We start from the raw sequence: 25866 nt of genomic DNA on the forward strand, positions 1-25866 counted from the left end.
TTTCAACTCTGCCTGTGGAGAGAAGTCACCTTCAACAACTGGATGTTTTAGCATTTGTTTATTCAAGATTTTCAATGTAGCTCGAGAAGGTTGAACACACTGCCCCTGCCCACCTTACTAAGCTAGTCATGTGAATCAACAATCTTCAACCAATATTGAACCGTTTAAACCGAGACGATGTCTTTGAAAGAGTTCGGGAGGGAAGATGAAGATATTCTACAAAGCCTTACAGTAGAGCATATAAATATGATAGCACTGGTAGTACATCTTACATATTCAAAAGAGAGCAGGTTTACACAGCGGGGCAAGGTCTGAAGCCAGCAACCAGTATTCATGACTAAGACGCTCAGCCTCCTCCGCCTTGGCTCTTCGATCAAAGTGGCAACAACAACATTTGTCTTCGACAAATTTGCCGCCGCTAGTTCCTGAATCTCCATCAACCATCCACCATCAACTCCCAACAATCCAACAACAACGCTGTGGTCTTGTTCAAGCTCCTCAACAATGGCTTTGGTGTTCTCCTCACTCTGAATGGATTCGTGCATCTGACTCCCTGACTCCCATTCAGCCAAGTCTGGAGTTATCTCCTATCGTTTTGGCTGAATCCTTGCCAGCAAGATGGCCTTCAACGCTCCACTCTGTCTACCGGTAAGGAGTCAACTTTCCTCCCACTCATTTGGGCAAGTCCTTCGTTTGGTGCTGACCTCGAAAATGCAGACTGCAGCAGCTCTATCAACGGATCTCTGGCCTTCCGTGGCTAACGCTTTGGCAACGCCCTGGAAAGGATTCAGTCAGCCTTCAGATGTTTCCTTAGCCAAGCGACAGCATGAACACTTCCGGGGGGTTCGGGATGAAGCTTCGGTAGTATGTCCTCGTTTGCACATCTCTCCCCACAGCAGCTGTTGCTAAGTATATTAGATTCAACCGCGTTTGACCCTTCCCGACTATCTGAAGTCGGTTCAGCTTAATTCGCTCCAAAGCACCTCCCAGTCATACTCCGCGAAAGGCCAGCAAACCTTGACGTCCCTATTTTCAACTCGTAAGTTGAACGTAGCGCGGTCGTATTTTCCCTACAACACTAACTCATGGACTTTAAGCTATCCGAAAAACAATATGGGGCGCTAAACCTTTCTCAACGGCGAACAATCTCAAATTGAACTCACCCCGCCAGTACTCTACCGTCTCACTCCTCCAACTCGACCGATCGCGAAGTATCCCAACATTGAAGGGCATCTCACAGATCCAGCAGCACAGATTTCTATCTGGAGGACCTTTCCACAATCTCTTAAGCTACACTGAGAGAACTGCAAACAGCAAACCTCAGAGCGTTAGCGCCCAAAATGCCTTCTATAGTGCCTTACTACGTGCCAATCTGCCAGCAATTATCATCGAACGATATCGAAGCGGAAGATATGCTAGTGACGCTACCAGTGAAGCTACGTACCTCAAAGCTCTTGAGCGTGTTGGCGGCTTGGAAGCTACTGGTGCAAGAGTTGGACAGAGCCAATTTCAATCTCAAAATCGGAACCTCAGCAATGATCAGCTGCAGGCTGTTGGCCAAGCGGTTGCTGCTCATATGAGTGGAGGGCAGGTCGGGGTATCTACTAAAAAAGACGGTACTGGTGCCAAAGATTCCCCTCTCTATGTCGTGGTGGAAGAATCTCTCTCAAGCTCAATATATCGATGGGTCAAGTTTATCTTCATCTTCTTGCTCCTCACTTATGTTTCTTTTGTCGTGATCAACATCATCGCCGACACCACTGGTATTCTGAAAAATGTTCGAGGTTCCCAGGCCAACGAAGCCCAACCGCAACACCAACAAGTGCGTTTCAGTGACGTTCACGGATGCGACGAAGCCAAGGAGGAACTTCAGGAACTCGTCGAATTCTTGACCAACCCTGAACGCTTCAATTCTCTAGGTGGCAAACTTCCCAAAGGTGTACTTCTCGTTGGACCTCCTGGCACTGGAAAAACTCTGCTCGCCCGTGCTGTTGCTGGAGAAGCTGGTGTGCCGTTTTTCTATATGTCTGGATCTGAGTTCGATGAAGTATATGTTGGTGTGGGAGCTAAGCGGGTTCGCGAATTGTTCAACCAGGCCAGAGCCAAGGCACCTGCCATCATCTTCATTGACGAATTGGATGCAATTGGAGCCAAGAGAAACGAAAGAGATGCCGCCTACGTGAAACAGACACTAAACCAACTTCTTACCGAGCTTGACGGATTCTCCCAGTCAACTGGTGTTATTATCATTGCTGCAACCAACTACCCGAAACTTCTCGATAAAGCCCTCACACGACCTGGCCGTTTTGACCGCAGGGTCGTGGTTGGCCTTCCTGACGTCCGTGGTCGCGTGGATATCCTGAAACACCACATGAAGAACGTTCAAATAAGCACTGATGTGGATACTGCTATAATTGCTCGTGGAACACCCGGTTTTTCTGGTGCTGACCTAGAAAACCTTGTCAACCAAGCTGCCATTCATGCTAGCAAGAACAAACAAACCAAAGTCGGCCCGATGGACTTCGATTGGGCCAAGGACAAGATTATGATGGGGGCCGAAGCTCGCAGCAGAGTTATGCGGGAAAAAGACAAGCTTCTCACTGCATATCATGAAGCCGGCCATGCTCTCGTTGCCCACTTCTCCCCTGCAGCAACACCCCTGTACAAGATTACTATTGTTCCGAGAGGTATGTCATTGGGCACAACTCATTTCCTTCCGGAAATGGACGTTGTCTCGAGAAATTACACCGAGTTCTTGGCGGATATCGACGTCTCTATGGGTGGCAAGGCTGCGGAAGAGCTTGTTTTTGGTCCAGAAAATGTCACAAGCGGAATATCAGCGGTATGTTATTTTTTTTTTTTTCTATGTTTAGCTAACATATTTATTGTATTTTACGTAACTGTAGGTTGTGAGTTGTGCTAACACTTTTTGTGCGCAGGATCTTCAACACGCAACCAACACTGCCTTCTCTATGGTAACTAGATATGGATACTCCAAAAAACTAGGTTCCATCGACCTCATTTCAAACTACAAAACCTTGTCTTCTGAAACCAAGCAAGAAATTGAATCTGAGGTCAGACGACTTGTCGAAGAATCAAGTAAACGCGCAACAGCGATTCTCACAGAACATCGCAAAGAGTTGGAGCTATTAACCAATGCATTGATGGAGTATGAAACTCTGACGAAGGAAGAGATGGAAAAGGTGCTGAAGGGAGAAAAGTTGGATAAGCTCGAATCCATTGCTAAGGCTCCAATTATGCTACCAGACGCGCTGATGACAACGGGATTGAAGGCTCCAGCTGGAGAATCAGCCGCTTCCAAAGGAGCAGGGGTATAGTTCCTTTCGTTCTTTAACAACATTTCTCTCTTTTTTTATTGTTATATAGTTGGGTGATTCGGAATAACTCTTTTCCTTTTCTTTATTTTATTCTATTTATTCTATTTATTTCATTTCATTTTGTTTTGTTTCTGCCAGTTTTCGTGATTTCCTGTTCGCCAACCCATCATTGTTTATTCGGACGTTTTCCATATACCGTCTTGTCCTGGTTATTCCCAGTTAAGGCTACTTCGCTACCACCCCTGTTGTGCATTTCTGTTTGAGCCTTTATTCTCTCCTCTCGTACTCCCGTGTGTTAGGAGCGTATATATGTATGTACACAGCCAAAACAATTGACATGACATTTTAGTTTTCGCATATGCAAAAGGAAAAGGTAAATAGGGTTAAACTGGGACTTTACATCTTCAGATTCCCCTAGAAAATTATTGGCACTCTTAGTATGTCACACCCACTCCCACAACCCGCCCAAGCTGTTTGAATCACAGATATCAAAATAAACCAAAACATTCGGGTTTGCGAGGTACGCCTTTCCCCAGCATCTCGCTTGCTTTCCAAACTTACTTTTGTCTGGGAATCCCATTCCTCGTGAAGGAGAAGATAGCTGCGTCCCTTTGGACTCTTTTCAACTTCCAAGTCTAGTGACCCAGCTACCAAAAATTGGGTGTTAAGTGCCCAGGGGTAAGTTCCATCAACTACATTTTACCAAGCCACACCTGTGTATGGAGTACATACACTTTTCGACAATAATATATTATATTAGCCAGAAAGCGACCGGGAGAGGGCCAGTTTCGATTTTCAAACAACATATCAGAAACAAAGAGAAAGAGAGAGTCGACAATGCAATGCACAAAACAAGCCTCTATTTTTCATGCGCATATAAATCAGTTCCGGAATTCCTCTCTCGTCTTCTAGTTTAACACCCGCTCTGCACATCTGGTATGTATGGTATACGAAAGTGGAAAAAGTGAGAAATGATGTATGTATACACATGCATGCATAGGAGTCTCAGAATAACGGGGGGGGGGGGAAGGGCATAATAGCACAAATGAAGAAAAGCTGTACATCTGACCAACTCCCCATATATTAGGACGTAACTAACTAGTTAACTATTAGTTAGTTACTGGACATGTTACGTTAGTAATCATCATCCAGCCCGAAGGTCAATAGAGATTGAAGTGATGTTCTGTAGTTAACACCTTAGTGTCTCCTGACAAGAGAAAACATGGGAGGTTTGGTTCCATGTACGCTCTCGTCTTCCTCTTCATACTTTGTAGAAAGTAGTAATTCACCCAGCAGAATGAAACCCTTATATTTCTTCTGTCGTCCAGATCAGATTTCCTCCAATATGGTCCGGCATCCTCGGAAATATGCACCGGTTCATAAGCAATAGAGGTTCAGGTGGCAATGCAGGTGTATCTAGATATTCAAACTTGGAGGGAAATGAAATATATCATATGATATACCAAATATCTGGATCAAAAGATACACCTCAACCTCATCTGTAATCAAGAAGCTCTGCACTTCAAATCTCAAGGTGTAAATAGCCGGAGGAGTGGGTATGTTGCATCTATCAGAGCAAGTGAGCCAGAACATGGTCTCCCTGAGTCTCGGATAGCTCTTGAGGCTTCCCCGTCCACTCGGTATGAAAGCTAGTGGTCCCAGCCAGCGGGCCACGAATTAGACCGGACGAACAGATCGATAAAATAACCATGAACGATTCTTTTCTGTTCGGATATGGAGTGGATACACATAGTAGGCGACGTAACCTCATACTCGACATGAACTGAAATAGGGCTCGAGAGACTCATGTCATTTTGCACTGGCGGGAAAGACACCTCACGCTTCCTATGAAAGGCATGTATGCGCATGTCCATGTCTCTACGCACGATACCGAAGGGTGAGGTTCTTTACGACGTTCGTCCGGTTAGTTGCGCATGACCAAGCTGCTGCCGCACCAGCTGAATGAATGGAAAACAAGGAACAAAAACCATCATGTCGACAACAGGAAAGAAGTGATACGCTAGCAAAGGAGATGGAGAGGCAAAAGGCGGTATGTTTCTCCAGTGTGAAAAACTTTACTGGGCATATTAGCTAGAACTTTAGTAGCGGGTGGATAAGCAAATTACCAGTGTGACCCCGTATTGTATACGGAGTTGTCTGTCCGAGAAATCAATAAGGCTATTAGTTGAAGATTTCGGTTTTTGAAAAAGCAGTAAAATAGAGTTGTCTCAAAATATGAGTATCAATACTTACGGATATCATACATGCCAGCACGATTGACCAGTCCTTGGCAAACTTTCAAGAGAGCCTTTTGGATTTTTTTGTTTTCCTTGAAAATGATGTCGGGCCTCACGGTTTGCAAAGTGGAACTGCAGGGAGGCGCTAAATGAAAGAAAGGGAAATTGGGGACTAAGAAGGCCGTAGCAAGAAATGCTGCATGATAGTGGTTGGGTGAAGGTGGCGAAGAGTAAGTAAGGAGGAGTGATCCTATGTGTCGACAACTTGTTCAATGCACCATGATCAAGAGTGAAGTCATATTTTCGTTTTTCTTTTGCTCATTGCTTATACCGACCCACCCGCCCTCAGCCGCCAATTGGATTTGGAACTGCTCTCTTTCCCGCTCGTGTTTCGACTGGAGAGAGTTTGGGAAAAGGGGGCAGGGAAATTGAAAAGCATGAATGGCTTGTGGAGATGGTAGTAAAAGGGAATGACAATAATAGAATCAATCTGTTCTGAGGAAGTCAGGAGAGAGAAGATTAACCAAGAGCAATGCAGGTTGCATGAAAGGGAGTTCGGAAGGGATACTTCTGTCATCAGAAAAAGAAAATGAGGGAACAAAAGAAATATTTCCAAGCCCAATGATGAGAAGTAACTACTCTGTATGTTTTAATACTTGCAATCCATTTGCAAGTGATTAAAAATTAATAAACCAGGAAGTAGGATTGAGTGCGGAGGCATGTAAAGGGGAGACAGGAAACTAAAAAGAACCCAGAAACTAAGAAACCCAAATGGAAAAAGTGTTAACCACCTCAAACTATCCAGTAATAAATAATAGCAATTGCAAACCCCAATTATACGAAATGACGAGGAAAATAATAACATAAGAAAATAGAAATAAAAATTAAATCACTGAAAAACGCAAACTGAACCATAACGAAAATTTCGACCTTGAAGGAAGTAATAAAATGATTGAGAAAAGACTCGATTGGATGACAGATATCGGTATCCTGTCACATCAGCCTCCTTGAATCCTTTCTTCGACAATCCTTTTCTTATTTTCGTCAACGCCATATGTCTTGCGTTATCGCAAGGGTCAGTTTAACCTCAGGTAAGTTGGGCTAGACCCTGAGGGAAGGAAAAAAGATGGGGGTAGGACAAGGGGTAGAGAGGTATATCCCAAGCCGCAAGTTTAAAACTGTGGTCGAGACCGTTTCCTGCCGCCAATTTTAATCCCGCATTTGTTTCCGCATTTGTTATTCGAAGCTCCGTATCGAATTCACACAGCGTGAAAATTTGAAGTAGACGAAGAACGAGAAACGAAAGAAATGAAGTAAAAATTATTGAAGTATTGAAATAGTGTAAGAATGATAGTTCTCTAATGGTAGTGTGTTTTGTTTCGTGCTTGCAATAGGATGTTTCGTAATTTAACTGCTGCTTTCGGAAGCTGATGAGATCGAGTTGCAGATTTTCTCTTCTTCAAGTAAGCGCAGGCAACTGGGAGACGATAAATGTCATCATCAGTATTTTGGGACTCAGAAAAATGGAAAAGAAAGGGTTAGCAATTTGTCATTGCAATCCGCCGTGGCCTACGGCTCGGTGTCTGGTATTCGGCGAACATAGGGAAAATATGGGAACTGTTGACTTCAAGGGGGAGGGAGTCTGAACGATAGGTCAAACGGTTGGAGATGTTATATTACAAACAGCATTTTTCCAAGAGTTTTCCCTAATTCCATGGTCCTGTCCATTAGTAAACTCCAATATCATAGTCAGATGGTTTCACCTCCTTTATTTCTTTCTTTCATTCCCATTTTATTTGAACCAGGAGATAAACATACCACATAATCACATTTGGTGCACACGTTGTATGTGTTTTCTGATAGACCACACACCAAACGTACACTAGATACAATTTGTGACCACAAATGTGCAGTACTTCCTTGTAATCGCACATCTTCGCTGGGTAAAATGTAGGAAATAAATGCAATTTTGCTCGGTTGGGTGAAGGAGTTGTTAGACTGAAGTCTAATGATTGCCCCAAATTGTGGTCTCCAGTGGCTCTGATCTTGCTTTTTTAAATACCTCTCTTGACAGAGCAAACGGGGCTCGATGATAAGATCCTAATGTAATGAAACACGGAATGATTAAGTGGTCTGCTCCTCCTCTTGAAACGTGAGCATAACCCCTTCAATGAGATAATAAGGTATGATGTATTCATACCGTAGACCCCAGCCCATTATGCCGAAAGGAAAAAAACGTTTGCTGTTGTGTAACCCGACAAAGATGTATGAAGGCCATGATCCATGATTGTATGATAAAAGTAAAAACCAACCTTTGAAGGCATCCAGCTTAATTACCGAAGCTGCTTTTCCGGCGGCCAAAACTGGAAGATTAGTTAAATTGGCAAAAAAAAAAAAAAGAAAAAAAAAAGAAAGAAAAAAAAGAGAATGTAGGATAACTTACTATCATAGACAGCAAAAACGCAAAGGAGAGAGATAGATTGCAGACTTCACTTGTTTAGGTTTCACCAGTTCACCAGTTATGGCTGGGATGGGTCCCATACCAAGAAGTTGCTTTTCAACTCCTTTCGCCATGCCCAGGGGGACCGTCATGGCGTTGATTTGTTTTTGTGCATTTTTTGGAGATTGAAATATCCAATTCCCAATGATACAGTTAGCCAAAATGCAGTGCTGGCGACTGAAGATTCATATCATCTCTTGGCCTCCATCCCAAGGAGTGAGGCTTGCCATTATTTACCTCCTCCCCAACGAAACGACTGAGACCACTAAATTCCGTCTGCTCTGGGGGTTATTTTCCTCCTCCTGGTTAGAGGACGTATCCCTTACCTATGAATAACACGGCGCACACTAAATTCAGCACAATCTGGTCACCAGCATTGGTTGGAATCCTGGATGCTGATTGATGAACCCTCCCGAGGAACCAAGCCTCTCAATAGCCTATGAAAGGCGGACATGGTGCTGATGTATTCCCTGCTTAAGCCTCCACAGACTCATCAACATACCGCACGACTAGCCCAAATGCGGACGACACAATTCGCAGAGGTATAGACAAATAATCACAACAACCCGGAACGTCACGGTTGTTGTAGAGGGAAAGTTACAGATGAACTTCCATGACCTGATCTCTGTCTGAGGAAGTCGGAACAGGTCGCAAAAATGGGACAGCCAACTTGACTTGGGCGCCGTAGCCAGCACAAATTGGAAACCCGGGGTTTTCTATCAAGCTAATGCAGCGACACAGGACGGCTTTTCCCCCCAATTTCATCAGATTGAGAGCCAATCTGTTACGAGCGTATGCATAAACCAAACAGAGAGGATTGAATCAAATATTGAAAATCTACGATGTAGATATTCGCAAAAGAAGAGAAAAGAAAAGAAAAGAAACAAGGGGAAAGGAGGGAAAAGATTTTATAAAAAAAAACAAAAATATCCTGCCTGCTATATTCGATGAGGTAAAACAAGGAGGCAATAGACATGGACAAATAAATTCGCTAACTTGCATCAAAAATCAAGTCGAGTTGATTCAATACTGTCCAGCCAACCACAGGACATTTCGACAGCTTTGGGTCCTTGTTTATACATCCTCTAGCTTTCCGATTCAGTTATTTCCGATTCGAATGCCATGTTATTCGATCTGTTCATTCCTCGTAACCCATCGCGGAACGAGAGTTGGAGGGTCTTCGAAGATGCCCATCGCGTAGCCTGCCGCAATTGCAGTGCTGACTGCGGTAATTTCGTACATTTTCGGACGTTCAATCTATATATGGATAATATCCATTGCATCCAGAATCGCCTTGGTTTGTGAGCATACAGCTTCTAAATTTGCCCGGGCTATGTGTCCATGTTACGTATGCTGAGAGGTGCCGAAAAAGGTGCCTTTCGCATAATCGATTCAGTAAGGAGCAAATATGCCGTTGAACGCAGTAACAAAGACACATCGCCCCCGAATCAGGAACGGTGGCAGCTTCGTCGTTTATTGTTCGCGCATCCCTGAAGAAGCCTAAGTTGTTCATTAGAAAACTGACTTCACTTCCAGAAACAGCAATGCTTCCTTCTAAAGCATATGCAGGTGATTCGCCCAGCTGATATCCAGATGTTGCAGGCAGGCCATGCTTAGAAATTACAGGCCAATTTCCAACATTATATAAAGAGGAAGCAGTCAGTCCCGTATGCATTTCTAGCTTTACCCGGTGAAAAGGCACAATGCCCAATCAATGCAACAGATTGATCTCCAAGACAGCTCGTGATTCTGATACCATGGCAGAAAACCCTCTGCCAAGGAACCAAATGCCGATTCATGGGAGGAAGCCACGATTCTTGGGAGACTTATTTTCGAACTGTCAAGCTCGAAGAAACTAAGCAAGGTATCATCATACTTGAGGGAATAGAGGTTTGTGAACATTGTTCTTGAGGCGTTGGCCACATCTGTGACAAAGACATTAGCCCCTTTCCCGCCGATTGAATTGTGAGAAGCCAAGTATCAACGGTAGCAAATGCTAATCGACCGTCATAATATATACTTCTTAAATGTGGGGAACAGGTGGGAACATTTCGAGGAAAGTCAAACCAGCTTTTGCAGAAGATGAATAAGTTGAGAGTGGCAGCCTGCAGAGTTCCTGCAGTTTGTCCGCTCCCTCTTACTTCTTCAGCTCTCTGACTAGGGAGGTGGTGCGCGTGTCTGGCCATGCGATGGCATTATGCAGTGGTTTTCCCGTTTCCCAATCCCATACAACTGTGGTTTCGCGATGAGTGGTCACGCCTATTGTTTGGATATCCGAGATTGAGAATCCTTGAGAAACGAAGGCTTTGGTTGTCTGGTCAATGCATTTTTCAACCGAGGAGACTATTTCTTCTGGATCCTCTTCGTGCCATCTGCAAAATAAAGAAATGTATAACGTAAGTGCTGTCAGTTTCCACGCATATCTCATGTACGGTTTAACATTCTGGAGGGGAACATTAGCCATACCCTGAGTGCTGACAGATCCTGTTCAGTTCCACCTGATGAGATACGACTGAATCCCCTCTGTCATCGAAGATTATAAACTTAGATGTAGTGGTGCCCTGATCGATGGCGCCAATATATTGACCTGGCCTACGCTGCTGTGGTTTCTCTGAAGGTTTCGTGTCATAGCTTGGTTGGCTATCCGTATCAACGTCCGTGGATAGGACATGTTTGAGGACGAAATCACGCTGTGAAGAACCTTGCTCGGATACTGCTGTTGGAGCCCCAAGCTCCAGTTTGCTTTTGGCTGCGGCGGCGTAATAACAAGTATGATACAGGATGGGTTACTGGAGGGAGGTGGAAGAAAATGACGTGTCATCTTGTGCAGGCTAGGAAGAAAGGGGAGGGGAGAGTTCAGCGTGAGAGGAGAGGAGCCGCATGATAGAAGTGATAAGTCGACAAGGCAAGAGACTCAACGAATTGAAGAGAGGAAGAAGAAGAAAAAGGAGGAGAGGTTAAGCAGAAGAGAAGAAGAAGAAGAGAAGAAGAGAGACGATACTTGGCGAGCAGGAGGCAAGCATAGGTGGAAGGCATTGATGCTCAAAACCTGGCAGAAGCTGTTTTTGCTCGCTGCTGCGTGGGGAAACCGCCCAGCAACATTTCTGGGCTCGGGTAAAGAACCCTCAATCACTTAACCGATAATGTTCAACATACCACGTTCATATCGAGGGAAATGCGGTCAAAGGGAGGAGGATGGTCCTGCGATGCGTCTAAGAGACGGACGGAGGATGAGACGAGCTGTGGCGGCATCTAATTAATAACAACCAGCATTTGATCATACGCACACAGAGGTTTTTAGTAGTTAGTTAACTACTTATAGACGAAGAGACCGGCCCGTAACTAACTCTCGCGCGTCTAGTCACTTGCATATTTTACGCGGCCCAGGATCAAGCTTCTAACTACAACTTAAGCTACGCTTGGTTATTCCTTATTTTATGAGCATAAGGCTAGGTTCCCTTCTCCCCTCTCTCGAAAAACAGTTAGAATAGTAATATGGGACTGTAAACTAACCGACGCTACCAGATTGGACAGGTACAAGGCTCCGTTGGATGTGCTGCAGCTTCAATTGCGTGGTGCTGTGCTAGCGCATGGGGTGTGGATGTAAGCAAATGAATGGCATTGTATTACACAATGTATGCGATTGTTTGTCCCGATCGCCTATACCTATTATTGCGTGCACGAGGACCGACGCCTGCAGTGAATAAAATAAAATAAAATATAATAAAAATATTAAGGCAAACTGGTCCTGTGCTGGCCACAGCTATGAGCCGTTGAGTGTGATCATCGTTGGCCAGCTGAAAAGAGTGACTCAAGCGAGAAGTATGTCTGGCTCCAAACCATGGAAAATATTTCTAATCTATAACTATCGGACAGGGAACTAGGGGATGTCGTTCTCTATTGGTATGTTTTTGTTATCTATAGAAGTCTGTATGATTTCCAGACCACATCTCAATTATGTGTGCTTATGCTACCTGTCAATAATGTTTCATAAATCTGTTTTCCAGTGACAGTCTGTTCGAATAAACCCGGCTCAGAAAGACTACATCATCCTCATCGTCATCATCATCCTCTGGGTTTTCTCCGCATTTCACTGCTCGGGAATTTCCGCCGCGAGAACCGGATAGCTCACGTAATTGGATGCAACCTAAAAATTATGCATAACGACTTCTTCTATATCAAAAGATTCCTATGGAGAGCTTGGGTCTAAGAAGCAAATATAAGAGAAAACCGATTCAAGCTCAGATGAGGTAGATATATGTACAACCATGTGACACTGCACACCCTTTCTGAGGCCTTCGGGTTGCGATCTGACCGGATGAATTGTGCAGAAGACGATTAAGCAATTAACTTCAAGTCAATTCAATGGTTGCTGTCAGCTAAACTAGGTAGTTAGGAAGGTACTCGGAATCAAAGTTTAATATTAGCTCGCGCTTTAACAACGCATAAACTTTTTCACCCGTCAATTTATCCACGATCGTTGCTTTCCAAGATGTTTCATATGTGCCGGTTCACTCAACGGATTTGAAAGAAAGTCATTGTCTCTGTCTACTCCGTTGGGCCGTTTCCCGTTATTCTCGCTCTCTTAAACCCCGGTTCCCCCTTCATCCCATTCGTGCGGCGGCTGGACGGCTCAATGCGCGTAAACAAGCCAATATAACACCCGCATTTAGTACTAAGCAGCGACATCGCAGCAGCTGCAGCAGCAGCTGCTGCTGTTGCATGCATGCAAGAAGGATCTATTGACCGTTTGATGTATCCGGACGGGGGGGCCATCATCTGTTACAGAAATTGCAATATGCTCCGTGATCAGGGAGTCTTCAACCATACCTTCGCCAACCAAGCTGTCGTTGGCAAACCTTGGATAATTTTGACTAGTGGGCTGGGGGGAATCACAAATATTGAAGAGACGCAGAACTGTGCTTCAGGTGAACCTTCTGTGCTTTATCTAATCATACAATCCCCAGTATAAGGAGAAGCAAGAACAACTCAGGCCGTCAACTTTGGCCTTCTTTGGATAAGTGCTGGACGTTTGATCGAACTATCGTCACCATACTTTGAGGAAGGCAGAGCATTGAACGGCCGTTACACTTGTTAAAGAGAGTTGCAAGTTCGCGTCAAGTTCGCGTCACCAAGAAGAATAGAAAAGATACAAGTATATCCAAATGAGATGATGGTATAGTAACTAAAAATACAAACGAAATTTACAGCGTCTTGCTCGTGATTGCTTATTTTTCTCTTTTTTTGCCCTTAGGTTTTCTGTTGTTTAATCTACAAAAAAAAAAAATTAAAAAATAAAAGAGGAGAAGAGAATTAAGCAAGAAGAGACGGACCCAAGGATTAGGGATAACCTTGCGGATCACAGGCGGGTGAGAGATACTTGAACCTGTGACACACTCTTCCTCAATTAACATTCAACAAATTTACTCCTCACTGGACCCGGCCTCCTTAACTGCCTTGGTCTCTTTTAGCCGCTGCTCCAAATGCTTCCATTTCTCAACGAGGTCTGATCGGGATTCGTAATGCATGTACAACTTCTCGCGGGCAACCAGACTCATAACGATGCTGGCGCCGACCACGAACGTCAAGACGAAACGATACATGTGGTACCACGATGGTGTCCAGCCCTTAACCGCGGCGCGGGCATCGTTGTAGTACAGGAAGGTGAAGGCGAAGAATTGAGAGATCAGGGCGTACTCAACGGGCATGAAGAGGGTAGGCCAGGCGACAGCAGGCGCGACGACGCCAAAAGCATACCTCTTGTAACCAACATGACCACCGTAACCAGCCCATTCCAGACCCCAATGGATGGCGCCAAGGAAGGAGAGGATCTATTACAGATATCAGACACAAGACACACAATCGTACGCGGATTTATGCGGCAGAAGAGAGGGTATGGACTTACAACTGCACCATATCCAATCTGGACGGGTTCAATTATACCCATCAACATCTCCGATGTTGCGCCAGAAATATAGTGACCGGTGCCGGTAGCGATGGCATTGTTCATTTCCCAGGAGAGAAAAGAGGCTCCGAGAGAAGTAGCAACGTATGGAAGGACGCCGGCCATTCCAAGAAAGAGAGCTTCTTTGGGAACGTCCTGAAGGCTGAAGGTGTCCTGGATAACTTTCTACAAAATGTCGGAAACGGCAGATATCAGTATGCGCCCAACAAGAAACCAAGTTTTTTTTTTTTTGTCCCTTTTCGTTTTTTGGACAGCGCTAGGATTAAGGATAAGACGCACTATGTCGTTTCTTACACCAGCCATCATATCAATGTCCTCCTCCTCCACGGCTTTTGGCACCGCATCGCTTGTTTTGACAGCAGCCGTCGAGGCATATCGAAGCAGAGCGGTGGCGGTAGGTTTGCGGGTAGCCAGGGCTAGCGATGTGGATCGAGGGAAAGGAGGTTGACGGACAGATGATGTCAATGGGGCCTTGAATATGGTGCTGGAAAAAGCCGAGCGTGTCATTGAGACATTGGAGTTAGATGCTGCCCTCAGAATAGAGCGAGCGGCTGCTGTTCGGTACAACATGGCGGAGACGGCGAGACCGGGAGGAGACCAAGCGGGATTTTCAGAGGCAGGATAACCTGTTGCGAAGGGTGTGAAAGGGAGGACGGCTTCTAGTTGCCCTTGAATAAAGAGGAAGTGCTCCTGCAAGCGGAGGCGGAGAGGAAAGTGTACAGGAATTGGCCGTGAGGGTAGAGTGGTGAGACCTATATTGACGATTGATGTTGTTGTATATGATGTTACTCGGAAGCGGACTTGGGGGTGTGTAGTAGGTAATCAAGCCCCTCGGCTAGACTAACGAACTAGTTTAACTAACTTTTAGTGGACGGGCGGCATGGCAGATCACGTGGAGTTCCTGTAGTTATCTTCCCAAGGGTTTTTGAAGGGCTGAAGGAAACAAACTTGCGCGATTTCATTTACTACGACGACATGGATTTGATAACTTCTAGTTGATTGCCGTTGAAGAATACAAACGGAGCTGTACCTGTATTGTAGAAGATTTCTCCCAAAAGTGTAGGGTAAAGAGACATGTCGAGTGGCTGCAGACTCCAACCAAGCTTTATTTTTTATTTTTCTTTATTAGTTTAATTTTTTGCATGCATTCCTCTCAGAGGCATACACATAAATTTGTATCGATACGGCGTTACACTAGGAGGACGGAATCCAATAGTGATGGCAAAATTTCCTCGAGATGAAATGTCAAGAAACAGGTTCTGGGCGGATAATTTAATCAATTTGTTGGTTCCTGCGGGCCTTGTTGGGTAGTTACACATCGGGCTCTCTGAACGCTTGGTCCTTTCATTCGAGCAACTTCCTAGTGACGTAAACTCTCCTTTATCTCAAACTATTTACTCTTGATTTTGGAACCATCTGCCAGCCCCAACAACAACAACAACAACAACACCACCACCACCACCACCACGACGCCACGGGTATTTGGTTCACTTAGGACTGTGAATGTGTGTGCTGGAAACTGTGGTATGAGTGCTGTGTCCGCTCTTCAAGGCACACTGTTTAGCCCGAGGCCAACACCTGCAAACCTCAAAGAACCCGCCACAGTGGCATGTTACTCTCTCCTCTCGTCCGTTTTTCTTAATTGAAAGTTCTGTGTGAGTTGCAGTGTTGACCGTTGACTTAAAGAGGAAAACCAATGATTGCCTCCCCTTGGGTCGAACCTGGAATTAACGTGTCTCGTACCTGGAAGGATTACTGTATCATTGACTAGATCTATTTCGATTCCCATGCTTTGCGAATTGAGAATTGTCCCCCCGAGCCTCCAACCATTCCATCTCTGCCTACCCGATTGAATTTCTTCCCGCCGCGAAGGCGAAGGGTAACGCCCACCAACCTCCGCCATGTTGGAAGGCTTGGTTGCCAACCTGTTAAACAGGTTCCTGGGCATGTACGTCAAAAATTTCGATGCAGGACAACTTAATGTCGGAATTTGGTCTGGCGACGTGAAACTACGAAACCTTGAACTGCGGAAGGAAGCTCTGGACCAACTCCGTCTTCCGTTAAATGTCGTTGAAGGCCATCTTGGAGAACTTACATTATCGATTCCATGGTCGAATTTAAGGGGGAAACCGGTGAAGGTCGATATACAAGATGTCTTTCTTCTCGCAGCGCCCAAGGAAGATGCCACCTACGACCCGGAGGAGGAGAGACGACGACAGCATGCGATCAAGATGGAAAAGCTCGAAAGCGCGGAAATACTGAAGGAACAACAGAATACCGATGGGATGTCACAAGAGGAACGATTAAAAAACCAGAGCTTTACTCAAAGTCTGACGACTGCGATTATCGACAATTTACAGGTGGTCATCAAGAACGTTCATTTCCGCTATGAGGATTCCATAGCGGCACCCGGACATCCTTTCGCCTTGGGTATCACCGTCAAGGAGCTCAGCGCTGTCAGCACAAATGGTGAATGGAAACCAACGTTTGTACAGTCCACCTCAGGGACAAGCCATAAATTGGCTGTTCTTGAAGCTCTCGCGATTTATTGGAATACAGACGTTGAACTATTTGGCTCCGGGTCTGGGGGTGACGCTGAAGCCATGGGCCTAAGTCATGCGGAGTTGATGCATAAACTGAGGACCACTATCGAAGAAGGAGAAAATAACCAGTTCATACTGAAACCAGTGAACGGCAGAGCGGGTCTCGAGATAGACAAAACCGGACGGTCAGATCGACCAAGAATCAAGGCGAGGCTGCTTTTCGATGAACTTGGCTTCGTCCTCGACGACAATCAGTACCGTGACGCTCTGATGCTTGTTGATCTCTTCCACTATTTTATTAGGCATCAAGAGTACAAGCAGTACCAACCTAAAGTCAGGCCCAAAGAAGACCCCAGAGCTTGGCTACAGTTCGCTGCAAATTCTGTTCTAAGCAAGATCCATGAACGGAATCAGCGCTGGACGTGGGATTATATACGACAGCGAAGAGATGACCGAATTGCGTATATAAAGCATTTTAAAATGAAAAAGAGAGAGGAAGTCATGTCGCAAAGTGATACTGCGGAGCTTACTCGCCTGGAAGAGAAACTCTCCTATGAGGATCTCAGATTCTGGAGATCGTTAGCCCGAAACCAATTGAGAAAGGAGAATGTTGGGATTAAAAAAGTTGCCAAACCCCAAACTTGGTCTGAATGGATGTGGGGAACCAAGAAGCAAGAGGAGAGCACGACAATGACAGAAGAGCAGAAACGGGAGCTTTATGATGCAATCGACTGGGACGAGAAAAAGGCTGTCGCTGAGAGCATCGACCTCCCGAGAGATTCCGTGAAGTTCCAGGTAGATTCCAGCCTTAGAACTGGTAGCTTTACTTTGAAACGAAATTCTCAAGGAAAAGCAAATGAGGTTCTGAAATTAGTCTTTGATAATTTCCGGGCGAAGGCGAAACAACGACCCGATTCCTCTGTCATAGACATTGACCTGGGCGGTCTTCGACTATACGATGGGACGACTAAAGGGACGCGTTTCCCTCAAATAGTTCGAGTCAAGGATAGACACCCGGAGCCTGAGAATGAGCAATACGGCAAGGCAGAAAATCAAAATCTTGAAGCTCAGGAGGAAGATACTCTCGGTTTGGATGATAGCCTGTTCCATCTCCAGGTAGAAAGGAACCCTCTTGACGGCAGCGCAGATTCCGCTATCAAAATGAAGCTGAAGAGTATCGAGGTCATTTACAACCCCGCGGTTCTAGTTGAAGTAGTTAGATTTTTTCGACCCCCTGAGAGACACATGGAGTCAATTGGTGCCTTGCTTGAAACTGCAGGGGCCACTGTTGAGGAGATTCGGCAACAAACCCGAGCAGGTTTGGAGTTGGCACTGGAGGAGCATAAAACAATCAATGCCCAGCTTGATATCTATGCGCCTCTGATCATAGTCCCTGAAAGCATCACAACAGAGAGCACCGTGTGTTTAATTGTCGATGCCGGTCATGTCAGTGTTACCAGTGAATTGGTATCCAAAGAAACTCTCAAAGATATCCAGAACAAACATTCAAAGCAATTCAGCGAACAAGACTACAGGCAACTCGAAAGCCTGATGTATGATAAGTTCCTCCTGAAGTTGGATTCTACCCAAGTCCTCATTGGTCCTGGAATCGAGGCTACCAAAGCACAACTAACCTCCGGTATCGCATCAAAAAATTTCCATATCATCGACCGTATCAATATGGATTTTGTTCTTGAGTTATGCATCCTTCCCAGATCCACAGACCTTACGCGAACTCGAGTCTCGGGGCATTTGCAGGAATTGCACGCTTCTATATCTGATAAGAAGTATAAAAATCTCATGAAGTTAGTCGACATTGCAGTGCCTCATATAGACGAGCAACCCAAAGCCAGCTCTAAGCCACAAGAGAGCTTAAGACCAAGGTCTGGGACGACTGCATCGAATAGGAGACGTAGATCATCGTCCTTTCAACTGACCCGTCCCAAGGAGTTCCCTGTCGATGATATGGATTTGGACGTCGAAGAGTCGCGCAGGCACGCTGTTGAGAAGGAGCCTACAAAGCCTACGAGTATCAACCATCGGACTTTTGAATTCAAATTTACCGTTGACACACTTCGAGGATCACTTTATCGCTCTGACCCTCATGACGAAAGTTCCGATAAATTGCTGGCCGAACTAGTGGCGAAACATTTCCATTTAGACTATTATCTTCGCCCATACGATATGGTTGCGCAAATTCTCCTGAACTCTCTTAGTGTTGATGACTATATTGAGAATTTCCCGGCTCCCGAGTTCAAACAAATCATATCTTCCAAAGGCTTCGATGCAAACGAAGAAAGGGACCTAGTCAATCTTAAATTTGTCCGTGTCAATCCAAATTCGCCAGAGTTTATGTCGACCTATGATGGAACGGAAATGAATTTAGACCTTTCCATCTCCACAATTAATCTCGTCGTCACAAGGAAGACACTTCTTACGCTCTTGGATTTTGTCCTTATTACATTTACAAACCCAGATAACAAGGATAACACCAATATACAGAAGCAAGTTGAAGCGGACACGCCATTACCTAAGGATCACAAGGACGAACGGAAACAGACGGATACAGGGAAAATCCGTATTAAATCGAAATTGGAGAGAGTTGTTCTCATTCTCAATGACGACGGGATCAGGCTTGCTACTCTAAGTTTAAATACGGCCGATGTTGGCATCTTCCTCTTTGACCCAACAATGCGAATTGAGGCTCGAATAGGGAGTTTGACGCTCTTTGATGATATCAATGGTACCCATTCGACGGCTCGGAGGCTAATGAGCATCGAGGGTGATGACTTCGCAGATTTTAAATACCAGACATTTGATCCTGAATCTGGGGATTATCCTGGATATAACTCTGAGGTGTTTCTGCGTTCTGGATCGATTAAAATAAATTTTATCGAGGGCCCTTATCAAAAAATCATCGGTTTCTTGGTAAAATTTGGAAAAATGCAGGCGATTTTTAATGCTGCACGTCAAGCTGCAGCCAACCAGGCAAACCAGATCCAGGAAACAGCTTCGCTTATGCGCTTTGATGTCATCGTTAAAACACCAATCCTTGTATTCCCTCGAATTACTGAGGAAGATAGGCCGCGAGATTTTGTGACTGCACATTTGGGAGAAATATACGCTAATAACAAGTTCAGCCCCCTTAATGAAGAAAGAAATAGCCCAAGCGTTAACGTGATCTCAGCTGGAGTTCGACATATTCGGCTAACTTCGAACTTCTGGTATGAGGATGATTATTGCGAAGAATTACAGATGATCGAGAAGGTGGACCTTGATTTTAATATTCTCTACCTTGACCACCAGGCAGGCGTGCCTCGTCCGGATATTGAAGTTGATGGGTCAATGTCTCCCATCAACCTTCGAATTTCTCAACCGCAGCTTAAATTTTTATTAGAGTTGTCCAGAACGATCCCAACTGCTCTGATGCAAGATCAAGACCTTGAAGAAGAAGAGGCGATTGATTCCCTTCCACCCTCCGCCACGGAGTCAGCAATCTTGGCCACCCCTGGGGCCGGTGAAGATGTAAGCCAGATGCAGTCACATCAAACCAACGACGGTATAGCTGAGTCAGAACCGTGGATACGGCTTGACATGGTATTCAGGGTCGAAACAATCGGCCTAGAGTTGATTCTCGCGAAAGATGGTCAGCCAGTTGGTCCGTTGGATGAAGCAAGTTTGTCTAAATTTTTCCTGAACAATACAAATGTCAAGCTTCGAATGATCAGCGACGGCTCACTTGAGTCCGAACTCCTTGTCCACTCATTTAACATTCGGGATAGTCGAACCAGAGAAACAAATCGCTTCCGCAAAATCATGTCCCTGATCAATACGGATGTCCAGCAGCAGTTTATGGCCAGTGTATCGATCTCTGGCGGTCAAGACAAGCACCTTATAGCAATGATTACTATTGATAGCCCAAGGGTTATTTTTGCTTTGGACTACCTGTTCGCATTACAATCATTTGCAACCGCGGCTTTTGCGACCGACGAAGTACCTGCAATCGACCACGAGTTGGACGAGTCAGAGGTTGCAGAATCGGAAATCCCATCTCCTGGTATTCCAGGGAAACCCACTCCCTCTTCGTCCAACAATGGATCAAATGCTATGACATTTTCCTTCGGAGTCAACGTAGTTGATGCCCAAATGATTTTAGTGGCCAATCCAACCGTTGCCAACACTGAAGCGATAGTTTTAGGTTCAAAGCAATTAAGGTTTGCGCAGCAGAATGCCTCAACGTTAGAAATGACCAAAATCGGCATGTTCCTCTGCCGAATGGACAAATTTGAGACCAACCGACTTCGAGTGCTAGACGACTTCGCAATTGCTCTTTCCATGGATACGAAGTCCAAAGGGAAATGCTCCTCAATGACAAGAATTGACGTACACGTTGACCCCTTGGTTCTTCGATTATCGCTCCGAGATATTCTGCTCGCGATTCAAATTATGAACAAGACCTCTGAGATGAGGAATACAGGAGGTGAACAAGAAGATTCCGATTCGAAGAGCACCAAGGACCAGAAGTCTATAAAGTCTGCCCGACCAAGACCTATCGGAGGCAGACCCTCTTCTTCTCTTGTAGTCAGCACGGGTTCACAACATCCATCCGTGGATACGGACAAAATTCAACAGTCAATAATCATGAAACGAGAGGAAATGACCGCCCTGGTTGATGGTATTAGAGTAATTCTTATCGGAGACTTGCACGAGTTGCCTCTGCTTGATTGGAGTGTCAAAGAATTCAAGATGGATGTTCGAGACTGGTCTGGCAATATGAGTGCCGATACCTCAGTTGACACCTTTCTTAACGTTTACAACTTTTCCAAGTCAGCTTGGGAGCCGCTGATTGAGCCATGGAAATTTGGGTTCCACATGGCAAAGGAAATGAATCCCAATCTTCTCTCAATCGAAGCTTTTTCGCATCAAAACATGGAGCTCACTATTACGTCTGCAACTATCGCTTTGGCTTCAAAATCGTTCCAGTTTCTATCTACGGATGAAGATGTCTTGTCAAAACCTCAGGGAGCAGATGCCCCTTATAGGTTACGGAATTATACCGGGTTTGACCTTAGAGTTTGGGCGGATGTTGGAAAAAGCGGAGAAGGGCCCGCAGTAATGCTACACGACGGCGAAGAATGCCCCTGGAGATTCGAAGACGCAACCACCATGAGGGAAAACCTCTTGCCAGAAGGCACAGCTGGCATGGTGGGAGTGAAGCTTGAAGGTAGTGGATTCGATTCAATTAACAGGATCCCTGTTATTCGGGAAAGGGAAACGCTATACAACTTAAAACCGAAACAAGACAAAGTGCTCCACAAGCTTCTCATTGAAGTTAGGCTCGCGGCCGACAATGTTAAGTATATAACTTTCCGTTCACCGCTACTCGTTGAAAACAAAACACAGATTCCAGTGGAGCTGGGTGTTTTCAGTCCCGAGGATGGCCACCTCCTAAAGATTGAAAAGATACCACCTGGAGATGCCCAACCTGCTCCTGTAGGAGCTGCATATATGCATTCTTTAGTTATACGGCCTGACCAGGGGTTCGGGTATGACTGGTCTAACGAAAGGCTATTCTGGAGGGATTTATTAAAGAGGCCTACTCGAACTCTTAAGTGTAACAGCGAAAACGGGCAACAGGCACCGCTGTTCTACTTCCAAATGAGTGCAAACTTTGATATCAAGGATCCTATTCTCAATGTTTATCCATATATGCGCATTCGTGTTTCCGCTCCCATCGAAATCCAGAACCTTCTCCCCTACGACTTCAAGTACCGCATCTATGACAAAAATACGCGGAAAGATTGGACAAACTTTCTTCGCAAAGGTGGTATTAGTCCAGTACATGTTGTCGAACTGTCACATCTACTACTCCTCAGCATTGATATGCAAGACACCGCCTTCAGAAACTGCGAGTTTGCTATAATAAATGGGAATGCACAAGAAGACTTTCGGAGAGAATCAATTCTTAGAATCCAGGATGACCGCGGCACGGAATTGAAACTTGGGTTACATTATTTCACTGTTCCGGATAGTGGCGGAGCGTTCAAGGTTTCGATATTCAGCCCGTATCTTATTTTGAATAAGACAGGTTTAGATCTTAACCTTCAGAGCAAGAGCATGTTCCAATCAACAAAGTCCGCTGGACAAGCTATCAGGACCGATGGACGGAGTGGAGTTCGCAGGGCATTGCCGTACATGTACTCTTATGCTACAAGCGATCGCAGAAACAGGTCGATTCTACGAGTGGAAGGCTCTTCATGGAGCAAACCGCAAAGTTTTGAGGCTATTGGGAGTACTTTTGAAGTCATTCTGCCCTCTTCAAACGGAAGGGCCGAGTACCATGCCGGTGTTTCCGTCGAGGAGGGCGAAGGAAAGTACAAACTGACTAAAGTGGTCACTGTTGCACCTCGCTTCATCCTGAACAACAAATTGAACGAGGATCTGATCTCTCGCGAACCCAGTTCCTCAACTGTGATCAGCCTCAGGGCAGGCGATTTGGTACCGCTTCATTTCTTACGACATGCTCCCGAAAAGCAACTCTGCCTTTGTTTCTCCGGTGTAAATAACCAGTGGTCATCTCCTTTCAATATCTCGGACCTTGGAACCGTTTATGTAAAGTTGGCCAAGGCGAATCAACGCCAAAGACTCATACGAGTAGAAGTTCTCATGGAAGCAGCCACAATATATCTTCATATCACCAGTGAAACCCGGCATTGGCCTTTCTCCATGCGCAATGAAAGTGACACGGAATTTATGTTTTTCCAGGCTGTTAGTATAAGTGCTCCAAAGGCTTTTGGGAATCAGAATGCTAACCCTTGCTGCTAGAATCCTAATCTAGATGAGGATGAGGACTATCGGGAAACAGGATGGCGTCCAATCCGGTATCGCCTCCCCCCTAGAAGCGTCATGCCCTACGCATGGGACTATCCAGCCGCCAAAAACAAGTCTCTTGTTCTGCTGTGTCGTGGCAAAGAACGGCATATCAAACTAGCGGAAATCGGAAACTTGATTCCAATGAAAGTGCCTCCATTAGAAGAATACGGTTCATCAAAGATTATTGATCTTAATATCTCGGCTGAGGGCCCTACGCAGACCCTGCTTCTGTCAAATTTCAAGCCTTCCAAGAGTATGTATCGCCAACAACATTCACTATCCTCTCAGAGCAGTTTCTCCTCCGGTTTTGAAGTGAAAGACATCAAGTCCGACGTCACTCTCAAGACGCAGCTTCGATTAGGTGGTATTGGAATATCCTTGATCAACCAGAAAATGAAAGAATTGGTTTACTTCACCTTCAGGGATATCGAGTTCAGATTTAGTGAGTCAAAACTATACCAGACCGTTAATACAACAATAAAATGGATCCAGGTCGACAACCAACTATACGGAGGTATCTTTCCCATGTTACTCTATCCTAGCGTTGTGCAGAAAACTGGTAAAGAAATGGAAGCACATCCAATTTTCCACGCCAAGGTTACCCGTGTTAAAGACGACTCATATGGTGTGCTGTATATCAAATATGCAACGGTACTCTTGCAGCAAATGACTTTGGAACTTGACGAGGACTTCATTTTTGCAATGTTGGATTTCGTTAAAGTCCCTGGCGCGTCGTGGTCTGAGGAAAAGGAAGGAAGGCTTTGCGATGAAGATCTCGATATCCCGGAGCCACAAGCGGAGGATCATGGCAATGACGTCTATTTTGAAGTACTGCATCTCCAACCTATGCAGTTAGATCTCTCCTTCGTGCGCACCCAACGTGTGAACGTGGAGGATACGATGGAGTCATCCAATCCACTCATGTTTTTCGTCAATGTCATGACAATGTCCATAGGTAATGTGAATGATGCTCCTGTCCGATTAAACGCTTTGATGCTGGAAAATGCGAGAGTATCTATGCCTGCGCTGCTTTCCAGCATCACAAACCACTATACCCAGGAATTTATCCGCCAAATTCACGTCGTCCTTGGTTCTGCAGATTTTTTAGGAAATCCTGTGGGGCTGTTTAACACGGTCAGCTCAGGTTTCGTTGACATCTTCTATGAGCCATATCAGGGACTTGTCATGACGGATCGACCACATGAATTGGGCATTGGAATTGCAAAAGGGGCTACAAGTTTCGTCAAAAAGTCCGTTTTTGGACTTTCGGATAGCATGGCTAAGTTTACCGGAAGCTTGTCAAAAGGCCTGGCGGCCGCTACCCTCGATAAAGAATTCCAAGATCAACGACGAATGGCACGAGCCCGCAATCGGCCTAAGCACGCACTGTACGGTGTCACGTCTGGTGGAAATGCCTTTGCCCAAAGTATGGCCAGTGGTATAGGAGGCCTCGCACGCCATCCTCTAGAAGGCGCCGAAAAGGAAGGGCTCCAGGGCTTTATAAAAGGAGTAGGAAAAGGAGTTTTAGGGCTAGCGACAAAGCCTGCTCTAGGCGCTTTTGATCTTGCCTCCAGTGAGTTCATAATTTCCACAACCTTTCAAAACTATTTAATAACTATTTAATACTAACAAATTAATTTCAGATCTCGCTGAAGGAGTTCGGAACACTACCACCGTTTTTGATTCTGGAGGGTTAGAACGCGTCCGGCTTACCCGATTCATCGGCATGGATGGAATTGTCCGGCCTTATTCACAACGGGAAGCACTTGGCCAATTCTGGCTCAAAACTACAGATGATGGCAAATACTTCAACGACGACTATCTTGCGCATCTCGAGTTCCCGGGAAAGGACATGTTGATCATGCTAACGTATAACCGAATTATGCTTATTCGATCTAAAAGGTTAAAGACGGAGTGGGATATCAAGTTAACCGATATTCAAACCATCTCGAAGGAGAGGACAGGGATGGGTATCACGCTCAAGGGTGGTGCAAATGGTCCATTTATACCCGTCCAGGATGAGAGCGCCAGAAATTGGCTATATAAGCAAATTGCGATTGGTATGTTTTGAATTCTCCACTATTTTTCTAAGCTTGGCTACTCAACAAGACCGGCCTGTTTTCTGGACAACTTTGCTAATAGTTTTACTTTCCCCTTCTTAGCTGTAAATGCGTTTAATGAGAAATACAGTGCAAAAGGATAAAAGAAATATGGATGCTATGGACGAACATCATGATAAAAATAGTCTTTGGAAGCAACGGAAGAACCGAGAGACTTAAAGAGAACCCCAGGAACGTGATGAAAAACATTGAAAATAATTTGCATAGATAATTACCCCTTTCGCGAGTTGTTATTATTATTATTCTTTTCCTTCTTACTTATTACTATTTCGTCTATTTCGTGAAACATG

The 25866-nt window shown here is 45.1% G+C and overlaps 7 protein-coding genes across 7 annotated transcripts; 2 read left to right on the forward strand and 5 right to left on the reverse strand.

Moving 5' to 3' along the window:
• Positions 1-135: 135 nt before the first annotated feature.
• On the reverse strand, positions 136-545 carry PADG_11310 (uncharacterized protein; the record flags this gene model as incomplete). Its single annotated transcript, XM_010759566.1, has 2 exons — positions 136-216; positions 273-545. The coding sequence occupies 2 exons, from the start codon at positions 543-545 to the stop codon at positions 136-138; spliced, it is 354 nt and encodes a 117-aa protein (XP_010757868.1).
• Positions 546-618: 73 nt separating this feature from the next.
• Positions 619-3338, forward strand: PADG_01747 (uncharacterized protein; the record flags this gene model as incomplete). The annotated part of the gene is made up of 5 exons (XM_010759260.1): positions 619-648; positions 718-864; positions 919-1039; positions 1098-2842; positions 2940-3338. The coding sequence occupies 5 exons, from the start codon at positions 619-621 to the stop codon at positions 3336-3338; spliced, it is 2442 nt and encodes an 813-aa protein (XP_010757562.1).
• Positions 3339-7908: 4570 nt separating this feature from the next.
• On the reverse strand, positions 7909-8167 carry PADG_01749 (uncharacterized protein; the record flags this gene model as incomplete). Its single annotated transcript, XM_010758755.1, has 2 exons — positions 7909-7938; positions 8069-8167. 2 exons carry the CDS (start codon positions 8165-8167, stop codon positions 7909-7911), a joined length of 129 nt encoding a protein of 42 aa, XP_010757057.1.
• Positions 8168-9160: 993 nt separating this feature from the next.
• On the reverse strand, positions 9161-9977 carry PADG_11311 (uncharacterized protein; the record flags this gene model as incomplete). Its single annotated transcript, XM_010759567.1, has 2 exons — positions 9161-9332; positions 9763-9977. The coding sequence occupies 2 exons, from the start codon at positions 9975-9977 to the stop codon at positions 9161-9163; spliced, it is 387 nt and encodes a 128-aa protein (XP_010757869.1).
• Positions 9978-10212: 235 nt separating this feature from the next.
• Positions 10213-11327, reverse strand: PADG_11312 (uncharacterized protein; the record flags this gene model as incomplete). The annotated part of the gene is made up of 4 exons (XM_010759568.1): positions 10213-10447; positions 10542-10824; positions 11077-11179; positions 11232-11327. 4 exons carry the CDS (start codon positions 11325-11327, stop codon positions 10213-10215), a joined length of 717 nt encoding a protein of 238 aa, XP_010757870.1.
• Positions 11328-13498: 2171 nt separating this feature from the next.
• Positions 13499-14610, reverse strand: PADG_01752 (uncharacterized protein; the record flags this gene model as incomplete). The annotated part of the gene is made up of 3 exons (XM_010759261.1): positions 13499-13906; positions 13981-14205; positions 14320-14610. The coding sequence occupies 3 exons, from the start codon at positions 14608-14610 to the stop codon at positions 13499-13501; spliced, it is 924 nt and encodes a 307-aa protein (XP_010757563.1).
• Positions 14611-15941: 1331 nt separating this feature from the next.
• PADG_01753 (membrane morphogenesis protein VPS13) lies at positions 15942-25659 on the forward strand (the record flags this gene model as incomplete). Its single annotated transcript, XM_010759262.1, has 4 exons — positions 15942-23351; positions 23409-25029; positions 25100-25516; positions 25619-25659. 4 exons carry the CDS (start codon positions 15942-15944, stop codon positions 25657-25659), a joined length of 9489 nt encoding a protein of 3162 aa, XP_010757564.1.
• Positions 25660-25866: the final 207 nt, after the last annotated feature.

The sequence above is a fragment of the Paracoccidioides brasiliensis genome, assembly GCF_000150735.1.
Source record: "Paracoccidioides brasiliensis Pb18 unplaced genomic scaffold supercont2.2, whole genome shotgun sequence".
In the NCBI taxonomy this organism is placed as follows: domain Eukaryota; kingdom Fungi; phylum Ascomycota; class Eurotiomycetes; order Onygenales; family Ajellomycetaceae; genus Paracoccidioides; species Paracoccidioides brasiliensis.